This window comes from Podarcis erhardii (assembly GCF_964252035.2).
Source record: "Podarcis erhardii genome assembly, chromosome: 3".
NCBI lineage: Eukaryota > Metazoa > Chordata > Lepidosauria > Squamata > Lacertidae > Podarcis > Podarcis erhardii.
In genome coordinates, this window is record NC_138507.1 from 96,584,847 (window position 1) to 96,604,441 (window position 19,595).

At 39.5% G+C, this 19,595-nt stretch overlaps 1 protein-coding gene across 7 annotated transcripts in view; it reads left to right on the forward strand.

Annotated features, from left to right (window-relative positions):
• The window catches only part of USH2A (usherin), a 437,539-nt gene that overhangs the window by 68,757 nt on the left and 349,187 nt on the right, over positions 1-19,595 (forward strand). For all 7 annotated transcript variants that reach the window (XR_014154517.1, XM_081854411.1, XM_081854412.1 and 4 more), the window contains 8 exons: positions 1,496-2,137; positions 3,357-3,540; positions 6,363-6,526; positions 11,412-11,570; positions 14,298-14,792; positions 15,606-15,878; positions 17,300-17,457; positions 18,790-18,934. Coding sequence is in view for 6 of the 7 variants with exons in the window: in XM_081854411.1 (XP_081710537.1) it covers positions 1,496-2,137; positions 3,357-3,540; positions 6,363-6,526; positions 11,412-11,570; positions 14,298-14,792; positions 15,606-15,878; positions 17,300-17,457; positions 18,790-18,934 (2,220 nt within the window). In the remaining variant the exon portion in view is untranslated. The remainder of the gene's footprint in view (positions 1-1,495; positions 2,138-3,356; positions 3,541-6,362; positions 6,527-11,411; positions 11,571-14,297; positions 14,793-15,605; positions 15,879-17,299; positions 17,458-18,789; positions 18,935-19,595) is intronic.

The following is a 19,595-nucleotide window of genomic DNA, read 5'->3' on the forward strand; positions in this document are numbered from 1 at the left end:
CACGGTGCATATTTTTAAAACTGATATGATATGAATCCATGTAGACCAATTTTAATAGTTCAAAATGAGTCATAATTCTTGTTAACAATACAGTTATTTTTAAAATTTGCGGCAATAGTGGTCCTTTTTTATTTTCCTTATTGAAATTAAATGATATGCCTTAGGTGAGCCATTCATCACTGCTAAAGGAACTTGCCGTCTGTTGGAGTTCTCCAGTTTTTATCCATATATAATGTATTTCCCACCGTTTGGGGAGATGTTTTTTCTACATAGGAGATTCTAAATATATATATTTGTATTTTTATGTAACTTTTTTAGAAAAAAGAATGAACTTGTTAAAACACGAGACTTCCATTTTATTTTATTTTCCTGTATGGTGCAGTTAAACAATGGCAGGGTGGTGATCATTTTATTTTCATTACATAAAAAGGCGAGAGATGCATAAATGTGGGTTGGCATTTCTCAAATTATATTTTGGATTTAATTTTTTTGGTAGTGCAGTTTATACATTAGAAACAATGCAATTCCTGAATGAAAAATAGAAGTTAAAAACCCCCTCATAATCCATGCCTGAGGCAGCATAAAGTCATGACTTTGGAAGGGGAAAACATGTGGACTTGATATACTGGTTTTGGTTATGTATGTAGGTAGGTAGGTAGGTAGGTAGGTAGGTAGGTAGGTATATAAAAACAACCCAGCATTAATCATGATTTCAGTCTACTTTAAAATCAGTAAAAATCAGCAGATGTTTGTTAACCATGATTCAGAAAGGAGTTAAATTGGGATCTCTCACAATAGTGGAAGCAAAGCCCTTGTGAAGTGTACAGATTGTGGGGAATTCAATAGTAATAGTATCAAAGAAAGATGCCTTATGCTAAATCACACCACTGACATATCTAGCCCGGTATTGTATCAGTACTATTGTCTACACTATTGTCTACACTGAGTGCTCTCTGGGGTCTTCTTCTTTTTTATCCCTACATAAAGATGCCAGGGGCCAAATCTGAGACCTCCTGCCTGCACAGCATATGCTCTGTCTTTGAGCCTAGCATTCGCAGCTGAATTGGTTTCTAATATGAGAGTTGATTCATCATTGATTGCAGGTGTACTTGCTGGAGATGGGACATTGTTCATGTGTAAGTTGTGCCTATCCTTTGAACTGTATTTTGTTCTTGGCCAAGCTATATTCTAGGTCAGGAAGGAATTTTCCCCAGGTCCTGTTGGCTGTTGACTCTCTATTCTAGACTGTTAAAAGTTCTTCAGGCACCTTTCTGTGGTTCTTCTACTTACGGTGTGTTGCTGTTTGAGTTCCATAGCTGGTCAGAGTTGTAAGATAGTGCTGGTTTGGAATTGGAATTGGCCTGGATGTCCTATTAGTCTCTTCCATTTCAAGGATTCCTACAGTGGAACTTCAGGAATGTAAAGTTTATATCCCACCCCCACCCCCCGCTCAGTTTCCTTATTTGATTTATAATGATGATCTTTCTTTCTTTAGGTTTAAGATGTGATCACTGCAACTTTGGATATAAACTTCTTCATACTTTAAAGAACGATGGTTGTGAACCTTGCCAGTGTAATATCCATGGGTCTGTGAACAATTTCTGCAATCCTTCTACTGGTCAATGCAATTGCAAGGAAAATATCAAAGGACTTTATTGTGATGCTTGCATTGATGGTTTTTACGGGCTGGATGCTTTTGGATGTAAGCCTTGTGACTGTCAAATGGCAGGATCTGTTTTTGGTACAGCGTGTGATCATCACACAGGGCAGTGTATCTGCAAGCCTAACTTTGGGGAAAGGCGATGTAGTGACTGCTTAGATGGGTACTACCAAGTGCAGCAAAATGATTCCTTAGCCTGTCTACCCTGTAACTGTGATAAGGCTGGTACAGTAAATGGCTCTTTGCTGTGTGACAAATCAACGGGACAATGTCCTTGCAAAGCTAGTGTCACAGGCCTTCGGTGCAGTCAGTGCATGCCTCATACGTACAATCTCACTACTCAGAACTTTCTTGGCTGTGAGATTTGTGACTGTGATCCTCTGGGAACAGGACCAGGAACAGTTTGTGACCAGCTTAATGGACAATGTGTTTGTCTGCCTCATCACCACGGAAGAAGGTGCAATGTGTGTAAACCAGGTAAGGAAATGAGAACAAAACCAGCTTGAAAACTGTTTGTTGCAAGATGTGGTTGTTTCTTTTACTATACTTCAAATAATGTACTCAAGGGCATGTCTCTGGATCTCAAAAGTGCTGATTCTGTGCAAGCTGCTTGGGGGAAGAGATTGAGAAATGTGTGAACAAGTTAGGTCTGGTTTGGCATATGGGGCTGCTGCTGCCAACCCTCAGCTCCCCTAAGCTGGCCATTGCCTCGACCCATCCCATCTTGGTGGTGGAGGGGCACTGCTGCTGCTTAGTCCCCTGATGTACCACTGTTGCATTGATAGATAGGACTGCCCCTCTCCACTCCAATACCCAGTGTTACTGACCCACTGGCCCTCAGTAGCAGGCATTTAATCAGAGAGAAGGCTGGGCAAGGCAGAGAAATTATGTCAGGACTTCCTGGGACAGTAAATCACCTTTGTCCTTGATAAGGAAAGGCAGGGATTTATGCTACTTTAGCTTTTTTTTTTTAAAAAAAACGGTCAGTCGACAGCAAAAACCACAGAGAGCAAACTGTTCATGTTGGCTATGGGACTTGCTATGACCTCCATACATGTTTGTGTAAACAACAATAAACATGTGAATATTATTGCACTTTTAGATATTTCATTTCTACTACACTAAAGGACTTATATCTCATTTACATTACTGCTCTGTTTTTGCTGTGTCAGAAATGTGGGGTTTTATCCAATATTAGTCCTATCCAGAGTCGTATTCAACTAAGTTTCACTCAGGGTAGAGCCACTGGAATTAAGGAACACAACTAAGTTAGGTCCATTAATTTCAATGAGTTTGCTCTGAGTAAAATTTAGTTCAATACAACTCACTGAAATTAATAGACATAACTATCTCATATCCATTTATTAGGGTCTACTCTGGATAGAACTTAGTTTATTGATTGTATTTTTATGGAGCTTTCCATTCAAATGAATCCCAAAGCGGCTTACAAACAATAAATAATGATAACAGAAGAGAACATCTCAAGTACAGCATAAATCATATAACATAATTAACAAATCATCAGTAAAACAATTACAATCTGTAAAATGCTATTAACAAACTAGCAACCGAAGAATAAAATAAACATAATTACAGCATTTTTTTAAAAAATCAGTGCTCATAATGCTGTTTTACATCATTTTCCTTCTCAGATAACAGTGGTCTTATTTTCACACCATTGTTTCTTCTTTATCAGGATTTTATGCTTCTCTGCGTGGTATTAATGGTTGCATTCCCTGTTTATGCCACCCAACTGGTTCAGTAGAAGAGGTTTGCAACAGTCTCACTGGCCAGTGCATTTGCCAAGATTCTTCTGTAGCTGGGAAGAGATGTGACCACTGCAGGGACTACTATTATGGATTTGACTCTGAAGCTGGGAGGTGAGTGTTCATTGCAGAGCAGAGTTGACTTGTTAAAGTTGTCTTTTCAAAATTATAGATTCAGGTAGGTAGCCGTGTTGGTCTGGTGTTAAGCGAAGCAATTTTTACAGCATTATTTCATCAGTCCCCATGCTTCCTGAAATGCTTGGGGCATAACACATTGACACCCACCAATGGGCTTTTCAAGAAGTGTACCTGGCCAGGAGACTGATTGTGGAGTGCTAGATAGCTCCAGAGGGTTTTTGGTTTTTTTTAAAGAAGGATCAGAGATTGGGGGGAACCATATCACAGATTTGGGGGCCCATTAAAGAAACGGAAGTCCTTGCATGAATTATATGACTTCATTGGATACAACCCTTAAAATCTGATGCTCAGAAGTGGCCATAAGTAGTCAGTCAGTGGTGGTGGGGAGAGAGTGCCAATCGGGAGTGGGACTGTAGTGTAGGTAGGAGTGTTTAACCCACTGAAAATCACCATTGCACCATTTTAAGCGTGGTACTTAAGAACACTTAACTGTAGCGTGTAAGCAAGCTGTAATCTCTCACTCTTGGCCCCTAGCTGTAATAGAAGGGTGATAATCCATCTACTTTACAGGACTGTTATAAAAATTTAAGTAGAAATAAAGAAACAACAATGTTTCCATAGCATGTTACATAGATCATATACTTATTATTCTGGTGTAAAAAGAGTCATGAGTGAATCACAGAAACTGAAATTCTCAGGGGGCTGATATTAAGGACCTCCAGAAGATGAAATATTTGGGATAATCTTTTTTAAATATAAAAAATATACTTTTGGAGACACTCTTCCCAAAAGAGTAGAAGCTAAGTATCAATACAAAATTATAAAGTATTAAATATTGAACTGCTGAGCATATAGCAGCTCTCTCAGTTTCCATATACTTGTCTACAGTTATGATGACATTTAATAGTCTAAACAGAAACTGTTTGACGGGGGAATTGTATGCAATCTGTGGTTGAAAACACTTAATGCAGTTTGGTGGGAAATACCCATTGCTCTTGATTATAAAAGGAGAAAATGCAGTATTATAGTTTCCAAGGGAATTTTTTTATTTATTCCCAAAGGAATATTATTCCACAACACAAATTTGCAGCTTATTTTGCAGCCTTAGCTTTTATCAGTCTTTTAAAGGGTGTTGAACTCAGGAGATCACACAGCAAGAGTTACTGAAGAAATTCTTTTGCTAAAAGGAGAGAGATGCAATTGTCAAATGCATGTGAACTGTTTTTGCAAATTCATTTTAAGCAACCTTACATATTTTAGTTCAAACAAGAGTTGCTTGATTAAAAAAAATAGCAAAAACGGTAGACTCTAAAATTTCATTTGAACTGTTAGCATGAAGGTAGATAATATATATTTTAAGAAGGCTGGATCATGACTCATAATGTACACTACATTTAAAAATCTCAGTATCTTCTCCGGTAACACAGGTTTTGAAGCTTCCTCAAAACCTGTTTGACCAAACACAGGTTACAGTTTGCTATTGAACCTACTCTGTAGCAGTGATGAGGGTGTCTTTTTCTCCTGCACCATTGAATCCTCTCAGTGTTGCCTAACACAGATTTTCCAAGTAGTCTTCTGCATTCTGGCCTGGGGGATATATGGTGGAATCCCCAGTAGTTCTCTTTGGCATATTTGCAAGATGCTTTGATCATAATGTTATTTGCATCTGCTAGTTAATACATTGTCACTAGTGAAGGTGTCCACTATCCAGAGCACAGTCTTATCCAGTTTTATTATTATTATTTATTAAATTCGTATGCTACCCTATACCTGTAGATCTTTCACTTGCTGAAGCTTGAGGATATGGACAAGGTGGTTGGTCAAGTCCAGCTGTCACTTGTATTCTCCACCTCTGTGCCTTATGTTCCAGCTGGGTTCAGGAGGTAGTTAGTGTCTTCTTGAGAGAGGGCTTGGCTCTAGGCAGTAATCAGCTATGCTGTACATGGGATTGCCTTCTTTATTTTTCCATATGCATTTATTTATAATAAAAGATTAAAAAATACAATAACAGACGCCAGATAAAATAAAAGTAGAAAGAGTTATCTAGAACTAAATTAAGGTATTGCCAATCCTGCCTGTGTCTGTTAGTCAAGAAAGTTGTGGCTAATTTTCACTTATACCATGTCTAAGTTATTTGTTTGCACTCTCACCTAGGCCATGATACAGGCCATCAGGGCGAATGCGCCACAGTTTCCTTTTAACATATAAATTGAAAACAAAGCCAAGCTGACCACTCGAAGAAGCCAGCTTCCATAAGGTACAGAGGCTCTACTGCCATCCATTTTGAAAATGTGTCCTCAATACACCTGGGAATGACTGTCTTAGACAGCCAGAGGTTTCCTTAGGCTTCCCATAAGAGCAGACCTTTCTTTTTTACTAATTTTAACTGAGCCTCTTTTTTTGGAAGTTAAGAAAACACCTCTTGCATAAATAACGTGTGCCAAACCTTCCCTCCTCCAAAATGTTCAGCATAATTAAACTTTCCTCTACCTAAAGGAACAGATATTCCCCTGTTACTTTAGCAAGAGATGAATTGTCCACCAACAATTGGAGGGCATTACTGTTGTTCTAGAAGTCTAGGTCATAAGTAAAAGAAACACCATACTTGATTGTGAATGGAAGCTTTTTATATAAAAGGATTGCAGTTTTTACTTTTTCTACTACAGACCAGTTTCTAAGGTTCTTCATCTGCAATGCTTAATTATGTGTCTGAAAAAAGCCACGGAATTAAGCCCTGCTATGTCTAACTGAAGTGTTAATGTGCTTTCATTACTTTCTTGATTTGTTTTTGTTTATAGATGTCAGCGTTGTAATTGTCATCCTGCAGGAGCCATTAATGGAACTTGTCATCCTATTACCGGACAATGTGTGTGCAAACCATTTGTAACTGGCTCAAAATGTGACAACTGTGTTCCCAGTGCTAGTAATTTGGACATCCACAACCTATTTGGCTGTAGTAAAAGTAAGTGGTTGTTGGTCGTAAGAGCAAATCTTTCAAATTAACTGGTTTGCTGATTGTTAGTATTAGTGTAACACTCAAAATAGCTGCTACTCACAACCTGAACTCCCTCCCCATTAATATATTAGGAGAAATATTATGTTTTGGTACTTAAGAGGCATCACATGATACTTTGTATCAAAGGCAGCATGGATTTTTGTATCAATGAAAGGAAGGAAATTATACTGATGCTCCAGTTTTCTAGACATACTGTAACTTGTGGTGTTGGAAAATTACTTACTCTGAAAACCTCCCCTTCTTTTTTGGGATCCCTACATTTAACAGAAGTCCTCTTCAGGCATTGTATGTCCCAGATTTCTCTATATGGGAGGGAGGATGCATTAAGAAGCCACATCCCCCTGGTGCCTGCACAAAGGGCACAAACATTTATCGTGATGAAACGTGTTGTCTCGTGAACATTGTGTCTTGAATCCCAGTTGGCCTTGGTGACTCAGAGTGCCCATTTCCAGGTATGGCAAGGTCACCCGCTATGGTCCCTTTTGGGTAGAAATGACTTGGCCATGGTACTCCATGCTCTGGTAACTTCCAGATTGGATTATTGCAATACACTCTGTATGGGGCTGCCCTTGAGGACAGCTTGGAAACTTCAAGTGGTCCAGAATACAGGGACCACATTAATGGCTGCAGTTGACTTTGAAACTCATAGAACCGTGTTCTAAAACAACTGTACAGTACTGGCTGCCAATTCAAGGTGCTCATGTATTTAAGCTCCTAAGTGACTTAGGACTCCAATACCACTTCCTTCCCTACAGACCCTCCAGGGTTTTAAGTTCCACCTTTCCAGGTTGTGGTGGCCTGGGAAATAACATTTTTTTGGCAGTCCCTAAATTGTGGAATTCCCTCCTGAAAGAAGTGCATCTGGCTTCTTCACTATGCAGCTTTCAGTGAATTCTGAAGATGCACCTCTTTACCCTGAGATGTGTGTTATTGCAATCTGCTTTAACTGTTTTTAATATTGAATTTTAAATTGTTATAACCTGCCCTGGGACTTGTTGGTGAAGGGCAGGTAATAAATCAAATGTTTATGATGTCACATGTACAGCTTGTATGTTTGAAGTCTTCCATGACATCCTGAACGTTGGGAAATCAAGGTTCCAGGTTGTTTGGAAGCTGTTGTTTGTATGTGTGGGCTGCTACAGATGTTTGTGCTTTTTGCATAAACACCAGCAGGTAAGGCTACTCAGTGAATTCCTGCCCACAGCTCCTGTGTAGAGAAAAGTAGGAGCTGTAATGCCTTAAGAGGGCTAATAGTCCACAACGAAGCAGTTTACCTTACAACATCTACTAAATTCCATAGGGGGCTTTACCAGGTTCCAGCCTGGGCATATTTTATTAATTTATTAAATTTACTAATAATTTCCTATGAGGCATTTCATAGTGATGTACTGTGCAATAAGAACATATAGAAACAATCACACATATAAAAACAGTTTAAAAAATTGCATATATAAAAACAATAAAAAACTTATTACCTATGAAAAAACAAAAACTACTGCACATATAAAACCAGTTTCAACTCCAATGTTTTAAAGACAGTGTAAGAGCTTTATCACAGAATTTAATGGCAGAACCCTTCTGAAATGGCCAGGGCTCCCATTCATTTCAAAGGAGCTTATTCAGGAAAAGGTCTTGTTGGATTGTGCCTTGAAGCTGCAATCCTATATGCACTTCCCTGAGATTAAGTCCCATTGAATTCATTAAAGGCAGGTGGACTTTACTTCTGATAATACATTTTAGGACTGCACTGTAAATTATGTAGCATAATTTAAGATAAGTAATAAAATTAAATTCTGCAAAAGATATCATGGTATATATTTAAAAACAAAAATATTTCTCCATTTGTGAGTATAGACAACAGTAACATTTGCTGAGTGAAATATAGAAAGCCCATAATGCTTCAAAATCAGTTGTTTCTTTAACTTTATGGTTCTAATGTATACCATACTTGAACATCTGTGGAGGCAATGAAACTTTAGTCATAAGAGCACAATAATCATTTTCTTCTAACACAATCTCCTTTTCTCCAATAGCTACCAGTGTATTCTCTCTAGCAATTTTAACTTGACTTTGCTAGTATAATTGCTACCAATTGCAAGGCTCTATTTATAATACCTAATCTTTAGGGACAGTTATTTGTAATGGACAGAAGCAAAATACATGCTACCTTGTGAGTCTCTACATTACTTAATATACCCTGGTGTTTTCTTTCCATGTTGCATTTAAAAGAGACCAACATACTCATTTCTATATTTAGTTGAAGGATTTTTACCTTGCTCTTCAGCCAAAAGAGGCTTCTAGAATACCTTACAAAGATCTGTAATAAGACTGTTGCTCTCCCTCAGGCTTACAATTAAAAAGGCATAACACAAAAGGAAAAGGGATTAACTGGGATGAGGAAAAAAGCAAACCCAGGCACTAGTTCTTCTTAGTCAAAATATTATTGTAATAAACAGCTAGGTTGAAAAGCAGTTCAACAGAGGAGGAACTAAAAGCTGTTGAAGGAGCATATTACAATATAATTGTTCTATTATTGAAGGACATGCTTAAATGTTTCATTGCAAATGGGCCTCTCGGAATGTCTAGCTTGGGCAGATAGAGATAAGGAACAAGGATTTCTTGTAATACCAGGATGAGGGAGGTTGCAGGAAGGAGGGAGAGAAGACCAAGACCTTATAAGGTAATAGGAACTTATTATAAGTTTCGATTTCCCAGAAATCAGGTGACTTACAAAAAATCAGGTGACTTACAAGAGATCAGGTGGTATTCTATTTTGCAAATCTATATAAAGGGGCGCACCCTGACTACTGTGTACAGGTTGCGTACTGATCGCCCTGTACCTTTGTTCTGCATATGCACTTCAAATAAAAATCCTGTTAATAACCTGCAAGAGCGTTTTGCCGCTTTGTGTGAATCTGTGCTTCAGGGACCCAAATAGCAGATATGTGTGGTCCTTCACTGTTAGTCTAGAAAATCCCCAGGATGCTGACAGATGACAGTTAGTGGAGTGAGGAACCTGATTACAGGTGGCAGCAAAGATTTTTTCAACTCATACAAGCAATATCATGGGTGCATCAGATATTCTAAGTTATATGTTTATGAAAGTAAAGTTCTTTTTTTAAATATAAAGAGCCTGGAAATGGCATATCATCAAAAATTTATTTTTTTATATATACACATAATATGGAAGTCCTCTGCCTCCATTCATTGCTTCTGTGTTTTCTTCTCACTACTTCCAGGTTCTACGTTTAAGGAAGTAGAAGGGTTAATATGTTCTCACAGTCTTAAAATTTTATTCATTGTGATAATAGTTTCAAAGTGTTGTTTCAAATGGGTCAATAAAACATTTCTCCCCTCTCTTTGGAGTTGTTTTGTTTCTCTTAGGAAAATTTTTCTGGCTTTTAAAAAAGAAAACTGCATTGCTTTTAAGCCTGTAAAATTCTCTGCTGTGTTGCTTTTAAGACCGTGAAGTGTATTGTGCGTAATTTCACACCTTAAAATCAAGATCAATATATGTACACATATCCCACACTGTCCCTTCATCATACAACACAAGGAACCACAAGGTATGACTACAGTTTCTCACTTAAAAACAAAACCCTAAAACATACTGTAGTTATCTGGCCCTTATGGGGTTAAATTTATTATTTAAATAATCATTTATTGTGGGAACAAGACATCACCTTTATGTATATTTCTTCCTTCTTTTTCATGCTCACCATATTCCAGCAATACACAACCAATTTTCTAAGTCTGCAAGTGAGGAGTTTTATTCATACATTAAAGGGTGTTCATGTACATATTATAACTTTAATAAATATTTAAGATATTTAAAATGTAAAATATCTCACAAGCCTGATAATGCTTCAAAATATATTAGCAAAGCTCAGAATAGGAATTAAGATTTAAAATCTGACATCTAAGGGAAGAAAGCAGAAAAAGCAAGGTGTTTCTTTTTTAAAAAGACAGTACAGCAATCCTCTATAGTTTGGGCCTCTACAGGGATTTTGGACTGCAACTCCCACCAGTCTCAGCTAGTATGACCAATGGCAAGGGATCATGGGAGTTGTAGTCCAAAAACTCTAGTTGACACCAGTTCAGTTGACTCACACCAGTGAGTTGACTCTATGGCTTGAGGAAATATCTTCCCCAGCCATTGTCACATGCTGAAGAGTACTGTTACTGTGGTGAATTTTTTGTGGGGAAGCCTTATAACTTGATGAGGCCCTCAGTGTTCATCACACATTAGAACATTTGGCAGGGGGAAAAGCACACCACATTTTCATTAATATGGAAAAATAATAAAAGTTATAGTAGAATATCTTTCAACTGAGTAAGTTGGTCATCTGTATTGAGTCTGTGTCAGTTTCTCCACAAGCAGCTTACATAAACAGACATCTGAAGGGAAAACAAGCTTGTGAGTGTCTGCAGGGAATACATAGAAAAAGACCAGAATTAGCATGGGTGTGGAGAGGCAGCATGAAGCAAGGGATCTACTTACACCTTTCAGATGTCTCTGCATCTGTATGTTTGCTGTGTTTGCTCTGTATGTGTGCATTGTGCAGATTTTCAGCCAAAGCACACTTAAAGTGGTTCTTTAGGCAGAATTATGCTATTTTGGATGTCTTGCATAGTGATTTTTAATGTATGCTGGCTGGCTGCTTTGTTTTGGCTTTTCTTAAGATTGTACTGGTGAAACACAGCTCTTCTGCTTCATATCATTTTCTTCTGCTAGAAGAAACTGTTTCTTTTCATTTTTTAAATGCACTTCTGCTTATGAAGTTTGGTTGTCTTGATGCCTAAATATGGCTTTTATTGCGTTATAATCCAGCTCCTTCTCAGCAGCCGCCGCCAGGAGGAGAAGTTGTAAATTCTTCTGCTATCAGACTTGTTTGGAATCCACCTGATTCTCCAAATTCAAACTGGCTTGTGTACAGGCTGTATAGAAATGGGAGTCAAATCTATATGACAGAGGATAACTACCCATACCGTGAGTGCTCATGAATACTACCTATGTATATTTCACTGTATGTATGTATGTATTTGAATTTGTATACCACCCTTCATCTGAAGAACACAGGGCCGTTCACAGCATAAAAATACAAAATGAGAACATAAAATACATAATAAAAAAATCAAAAATAAACCAACCCCCCACCCCCAAAAAAAAACATATTTAAAGGCTATAGAATCAGCCAAAGTCCTGGTTATAGAGTATTTTTTTTCACCTGGAGCCAAAAAATATGTAATGAAGGCTGGGTTGACTCAATAGAGGATGAGTCTCTTAATCACAGGGTTGTGGGTTCGAGCAGAACACTGGACAAAAGATTCCTGCATTGCTGGTAGAACCTTCGTGGTGCCTTCCAACTCTACTAGGCTATGATTCTGTGAGTGAATGATGGAGAGCCTCCCTGGGGAGAGTATTCCACAAATGGGAAGCCACCACAGAAAAAGTCTGTTCTTGTGTTGCCATCCTCCAGACCTCTTATGGGGGAGGCACACAAAGAAGGGCATCAGATGATGATCATAGGGTCCAGTTCTGTTCAAATGGAGGAAGGCCATCCTTGAGTTATTGTGGCCCTGAGCCGTTTAAGGTTTATAGGTCAAAAGCAGTGCTTTGCATTGGCCTGAAAACTAATTGGCAGCCACTGCAGTCGGGCCAGGATCAGTTAAGATGCTCAAACCGTCTTGACCTGTTGAGCAACCTGACTACCAAATTCTGCACTAGCTGAAGTTTCTGAATTGTCTTCAGAGGCAGCCCTAAGTATAACCTAGATGTTACCTGAGCATAGAGCAGAGAAGTTAGGCTACCCCTGTCCAGATAGTGATACCTTCTAATAACATTAGGGCCCACTGGTACTCCATCCAAGACTTGCTTACAAGCCTTCCTTCCTCTAGGCAGTCAGTTTAGCTCTGGTATCAAGTGATTTTACCATTTCCTGGTCAGCAGCCATATTTTCAAATGAGCAAATCCAACAAAATTAACTCCCCTTACTGACTCACTTTCATCTATACCAAGGAACAGGTAAAGTGGTCTCTTTAACCACCACCACCCGCCGTGTGAATGGCAAAAGATTCTGTGGCATGGCAGCAACTTCTTCTTAAGCACCTCAGTTACTCACTCCTACGTCCTTGTGTCTTGCTTGTGCAGGAGAAGGGATATTAAATAAATGAAAGGCTTCACCACATCCTCTCTTGCTCATCATACTGGAGGGGAGGGGAGGGGGTTGAAGAGCTGTTTGCTATCCCCTCACCTTGAGGAAAGTGTCTTAAGTTGTATAATAGTCCGGGTAGTGGTTATTTGAATTGGGTCTGTGCTAGGTTTTAGAGGGAAAACATTATGTGGGCAGATTAGGTCTAGTCACTTATATCTATATCACATGTTTATCTGTCCTCCAAAAGAAGTCAAGTATCCTTGAAATCACAAGTGTAAAATCATGTGAGGGAGGTCAGGCTAAGAGACTGACTGATCCGCAGTCACCCCATGAACTTCATGGCTGAGCAGGGATTTAAACCCAAGTGTCTCCAGCCTAAGTCCAGCACTCTAGCCAGTAGATCATTTTGGCTGTCATATGCTTGCATTACTCTTTTTATTGCCTAGAGATTGGTAGTAGTGTACAGAATGAGTCCTGGTCCTCCAGCTGCTGAAGTCCTAAGTTTAGTACTTGCTTCAAGTTCAGATTCTGACACTTTTCTATGTACATACACTATCTTACTGAACTATTCTGGGATAAATTATGCTTTACATCTTTCATATCCTAACAAGAGTGTTTAGCAATTCAAATGTATATCCGAGAGGTTTACTAAAGTCCCTGCTATATTCTTGGAATTGAATGGAGCAATCCTTCTAGAATAGTGTGCTGATGCCATTTCGAAATCATATTAACATCGATGAGCAGCTGCTCTTAAAACATTAACTAACTACTGGTTTCCTAATCAGAGACTGATATAGGCTTGTTCAACAAATCATTATTTTCTAAAGCCACAACTGTTCCTTTAAAAAAAATTACCATTCTGACATTTCCTGACAATCATGATAATTAATGATGTGAATATAATCTACTGTTTGGCATTTGAATACTAAGATAAATTTGTTAATGCTGCCAGATTCTTATGTTTATGACTATATTCTTAGTATGTGTGTAGCATCTGTAAGACACACAGGGGACACCACCTAAGTGCAACAGCGTGCATACAGGTCTTAGTACTAAATGAGAGTTTCAAATTACAAATGTAGAAGCATTGAACTTTTCAAGGAAAATTAACAGTAGTCTCCAAACCCGGCCTGATTATTTGACTGATGGCTTTGCAACATTAATGTGAAAAGATGTTGAGAGTTCTTTTAGAAGGAAGGAACAGGCAATAGATGGATAAAAAAACCCATTCTTTTTCTTCTGTAACTCTGATGCTTTCAGATAACACATTATTACATGGTGCAGCTATTTGATACATAAAATAATGATAAAAACAACCATTACTGTTTATTAATGAAATTAAATTTATTGAGACTTTACTAGAGCAAGGAATATTTTATTCAAGTTTACCAGTGGCAGTGGAAAGCGTTGTTGGGGAAGGCCGTTACCTGATCACCCTCCCAACACTGGTAATTACAAAGTATCCATTATACTGCAGGTTTAAAAAAATAAAAATGAGAAATTTGCATGTGGCTCCTTGGGATCTGACAACTGAAATATAACTTTTTATGTTTATATCATAGGCATCCAGATCTTCACAGATACCTCTCTATCTCCCTATTCCTTCTATTCATACCACCTTGAGGCCAGCAATGTCCATGGATCTACAAGCAGTGCAGCCTTGACATACAGAACACAGCCTGGGATACCTGTAGGAAACTTGCATTTAAACCCAGTTATTCCTGTTGGACCACGCTCTGTTTCATTCAGCTGGACAAGCCTATCAAACGACTCTGGTCCAATAGAGAAATATGTATTGACATGCACTTCTTTACCTGACCTTCAGGCCTGTGACCAGTATGAAGGCTTAGAAACCTCAACAACTGTCTGGAATCTGGTCCCATTTACAAAATACAGTTTTTATGTTCAAGCGTGTACCCGTGGAGGCTGTTTGCAGAGCCAGGAGGTGGCAATAGTTACTGCACAGGCCCCACCTGAACAGCAGCATCCTCCAGTTGTACAAACTATCAACTCTACGTCACTGGCTATAGAATGGAACCCACCCAATAAAGCAAATGGTAGGATTCTATTTCTTTTGCTTAAGTAGGTACAGCATGTTTTGCTCATATAAGTGCATTTAAAAAATATTATTTTTACTGTGCACAACCTTTTCTCCCCAGGAGACGTAAGAGGGGCTGGTGAGGGGTAGGTAATGGTAAAGGGCCCCTGGGTGGTTAAGTCTAGTCAAAGGCGACTATGGTGCTTATCTCACTTTTCAGGCCAAGGGAGCCAGCATTTGTCCACATACAGCTTTCTGGATCATGTGGCCAGCATGACTAAATTGCTACTGGCACATGGAGGACCATGAGAAGTGCCAGAGTGCATGGAAACACTGTTTACTTTCCTGCTGCAGTGCTACCTATTTATCTACTTGCCCTGGCATGCTTTTGAACTGCTAGGTTGGCAGACCAACCTTCCGATCAGCAAGCCCAAGAGGCTCAGTGTTAAAGAGCACAGCACCACCTGTGAACAGTATAGTACCAAGGATCACAGAGATAAGCAGAGTGTTTGGTGGTTTGACATTTACTTCTGGGACTAAGGCTTCCCACTCCTAATGCAAGCATTCTTAAATAAAATTTCTCTTAAACATGTTGCTTTGAGATGAAAACTACATCACAAAATTTGAAGTGCAATTGGAAGAGTCTAGAATCCATAGGAATTAAATTCCTCAAGCCTGTGGGAGGGCAGGTTTTGCAATGTATTATGGTTGTAGTTGTATTTGTACAGTGCTATCAGTGGACAATGTTTCTATCAGTAGGTGGTACTAGAAACAGAAGTATTTTAGATCCTTTCCGGCTGACATATCTTTGGTAAACCACTGTTATTTCTAGGTATAATTATTAGATATGAACTATATATGAGAGGAACCCGACAGTTGGATGGAACACATATTCCTCCTGAAAATCGTGTTTTTGAAACAAGTGGGTGGTTCAGTCCTCACCCAGTGATAGAATCTGCCAATGAGAACGCTTTGAAACCACCTCTTACTAGCACCAACATCACTGATTTGGAGCCATTCACAGTATATGAGTTCCGTGTTTTATCAGTCAATATGGCCGGCAGCACATTTTCTCGTTGGACGTCACAGAGAACAGCAGAGGCAGGTAATTGTTAACCTTTGTAAAATCATTTTCAAGACTTAGATTTTTCTTTTGGAATATGCCTTTCGAACCTTACTCCTTGACATTGCTTGTTCATTTAGGTTTCACCTTATAAGTGCTATTATAGGATTCTTTGCCATCTTCTTAACAATTTAAATTCACTAGTATTTCCTCATAATAACTGTGCTTAAACTACACTACATTTAGAGTAGTCTTGTTTACAGAGTCTTAAGACAGTATACCAGCAGTATGTTTTGTTTTTTTTGGTCACATTTATCACATATTACCTTCATGTCAGAGTGAGCTTTATGATGATCATTGACAGTCCACAAATGAATTCTGGAAGTAGATGTTATGGAACATGTATACCGTATTTTTCGTCCCATAGGACGCTCCGTCCCATAGGACGCACCTACTTTTTTTGGGGGGGGGAATAAAGGAAAAAAATTTTTCCTTTATTTCCCCCCCCCCAAAACCAGGTCGGGGAACAGTGGGATGGCGGTGCTGCGCCTCCCCGCTGTCCCCCGAGCTTGTGGGGCTGGCCGATGTCTGCCTGGTGCGAGGGGCGCCCTGCTTCACATCGGGCGGCAGGCTACTGTCCGCAGCATGGGGAGCCCTCTGTTTCAGGGCGCCCCACGCGCCCCCCCCCCCCGTGCGCAAGGCTTGCCGACACCTGCGAAGCATGGGGCATCCTCTGGAGGGCGCCACGTGCTCCGCGCTGCAGGCTGCCGCCCACAAGCCATGCGCGCCCGGGGGGAGATCCCCCGGGTGCGCAAGGCTTGCCAACACCAGCACTTCTGGGTGCCGGCAAGGTCTCCGCTAGCCGTGGGAGAGCCGCGTGGCTCTCCTAAGGCTAGCGGAGCGCTGCGCTAATCCAGAAGCTTGGGGCGTGCGGAGCTCAGCGCGCCCCAAGCTTCTGGGTGCCGGCAAGGTCTCCGCTAGGCTCTCCCAGGGCTAGCGGAGTGCTACGCTAATCCCAAAGCTTGAGAACATGTTGATTTCAAAACTGCTCAGCAATTAAATTTACTTTGACAGTGTTTAAGTGTTCAACAATTTTTCCTCTAATCAGGGTTTTCCTGGGTTGCAGAATGGCTGTGCTTTTAAAAATCCATCTGTATTATTCTGTGAAACTTATATTGTGTTTCAAATTTTAAGTGGTGGTTAGTGCACCATAAAAATAATAGATCCCATACTTGCCTATAGGTGGGATACATTTACTTTAAATTTGTAGCATTGAAAACCATATGAAAATTCCTTTTAGACCTGAAAATTAATTTCTACAAGCTGCTTATTTAGGAATTGGATGCAAACAGCCATTTTATCAAGTTTAACAGATGGTATTTTACAAATATAGTGGGAAAACTTGCCTGACACATGTTGTTCATTTATTTTATGATAAATTAGCACATTTATTTGTGTTTTAGCTCCTGTATTCATGCCACCTCCATCAGTATTCCCTCTTTCACCATATTCTGTCAATGTATCTTGGGAAAAGCCACAAGATAATGAAGCAAGAGGAGAAGTGATGGGGTACAGCGTCAATGTAATTACTGAACAAAAAGTATTGCCAGTGTATTCTCAGGTATTATTGTTATTAGCAATCTGTTTTCTCTGCTTATTGATATATGGATGTTATAAAGTGGTCCCAGTCTTGTTGGCTATGCCAAATTCAAATTTGCCAGTGGAGCAGTGCTTGCCATTATCAAAGTGCAGTGGGGAGTATCAAAGTTGTTACTGTGGCATTTTGCCCAGGGTGGAGTTGACTTTCTGTTTGTTTGTCTCCGTATGAGAGGACATGGCTTGTTCCTGGCAAATTGTTCTGAAGGGAATGTCTGATGGCTTGTATACATGAAGTCATGGTTTAATTCTGCAAGGATACCCAAGAGGTTCCGTGCAGACAAAACATTTCTTAGTCTCCTGGCCATTGTTAAGAGATAAGGAGTGGGCTGCTTGCTGGAATAAAGTAAAGGTGAAGGGACCCCTGCAATGCTCCCTCCCTATTGTGGATTTTTCCTTCCTCTTCTTTTCACTTTTCCACTGAAATAATGCCCACGTAAACTACCTTAGAGGGATGCGGATGGCGCTGTGGATTAAACCACAGAGCCTAGGACTTGCCGATCAGAAGGTCGGCAGTTCAAATCTCCATGATGGGGTGAGCTCCTGTTGCTCAGTCCCTGCTCCTGCCAACCTAGCAGTTCGAAAGCACGTCAAAGTGCAAGTAGATAAATATGTACCGCTCCGGCAGGAAGGTAAATGGCATTTCCGTGCGCTGCTCTGTTTCACCAGAAGCGGCTTAGTCATGCTGGCCACATGACAAAGAAGCTGTACGCCAGCTCCCTCGGCCAATAAAGTGAGATGAGCGCCACAACCCAAGAGTCGGTCACGACTGGACCTAATGGTCAGGGGTCCCTTTACCTTTAAACTACCTTAAGTGCTAAACCCACTAGTGCTGATATATAATTAATATTGGTGATGATACTAATAAATTTATCTGTTTGCAAGAGACAAGTCTTCTTTTTGAAATACTTGTTAGTCATCCCTTTTATTCCATGGTGATTGGATTGGTAGATTTCATCACAGAAAGTTGTAATGCTTAATCTACACTGTTTGTAAAAATAACCATTTCTGTTTATTTGTTTATTTATTGACAATCTGCTAAATCTGTGATTGCATAAAATCTGTGTAAGCTGTGACACTACAGTTTATATTCAATTACAATTTATATTCTAGCTCTTTGAGGTTCCTTGAAAAAGTCCTGTTTCTATTAATGGCTCTTGGCAAACGTATTAAGGTTAAAAAAGGTTTTTTAAAAATCAGCAAAAGCTAATTTCTTTTTGTTAAATGTACTTTCTTATCAGTGTAAAACAATGGAAGTGCTATCAAGATAGCTGTCTTAACTCTATTTGCTTTTTAGGTTTTGTATGTTGCTGAAGCTGATGAACAGTCCTACACAGTGGAAGGACTGGAACCATACAGAATTTACTATTTTACCATTACTCTCTGCAATCAAGTTGGCTGTGTCAGCAGCGATCCGGGAATGGGGCAAACTTTAGCAGCAGGTAAGGGAAGAGAAAAAATTGTATTGAAGTATAAATTTAGCACGTACCTTTCTAATGAGCACCATTACAGATGATCACAGGTTGATGCATAGTGACTGAGATAGGTGCTGTGTTAATACAAAGTGACTAGCTTAATTGGTATTTGTTTACCATGACAGATTAAAAACAAAACACCATGTTTTCCACATAGGCTTGTAGTGTATTGGAAAGCCTGCATGGGTTTCTTTTTCAATGAGAAGCCATTTAACATAACATTTGTTTGTTTGTTTACAGTTTCAGCAAATAAAGTACATAAGCCTGATGAAGTTAATATTTACTACTAGCACCTTTTGTATCAATAACATGTTTAGCATAGATATAGCATTTTACAGTTGCAAAATTATCGGCATCCTCGTCATAGGATGCATCACCTGTTCCTGCATTTTTGGGTAGAGGGACCACCAATCCTGTTCACATTTTGGATGCCCTATAGCAAAACCCCACCTTTCTCCTAACCGGGAGTAGTGCAGGAAGCTTTTCTGAGAGCTGTATGCATGCTTGAAACCTAGGAGGGGGGAAAAGGTACACTTGCAAGATGTATAAATGTCCGAATATTTGGATGGGGGGTGCACATGTGACCCTCTACCCCCACATAAATTGGCATAATGTGTGAATATGATTT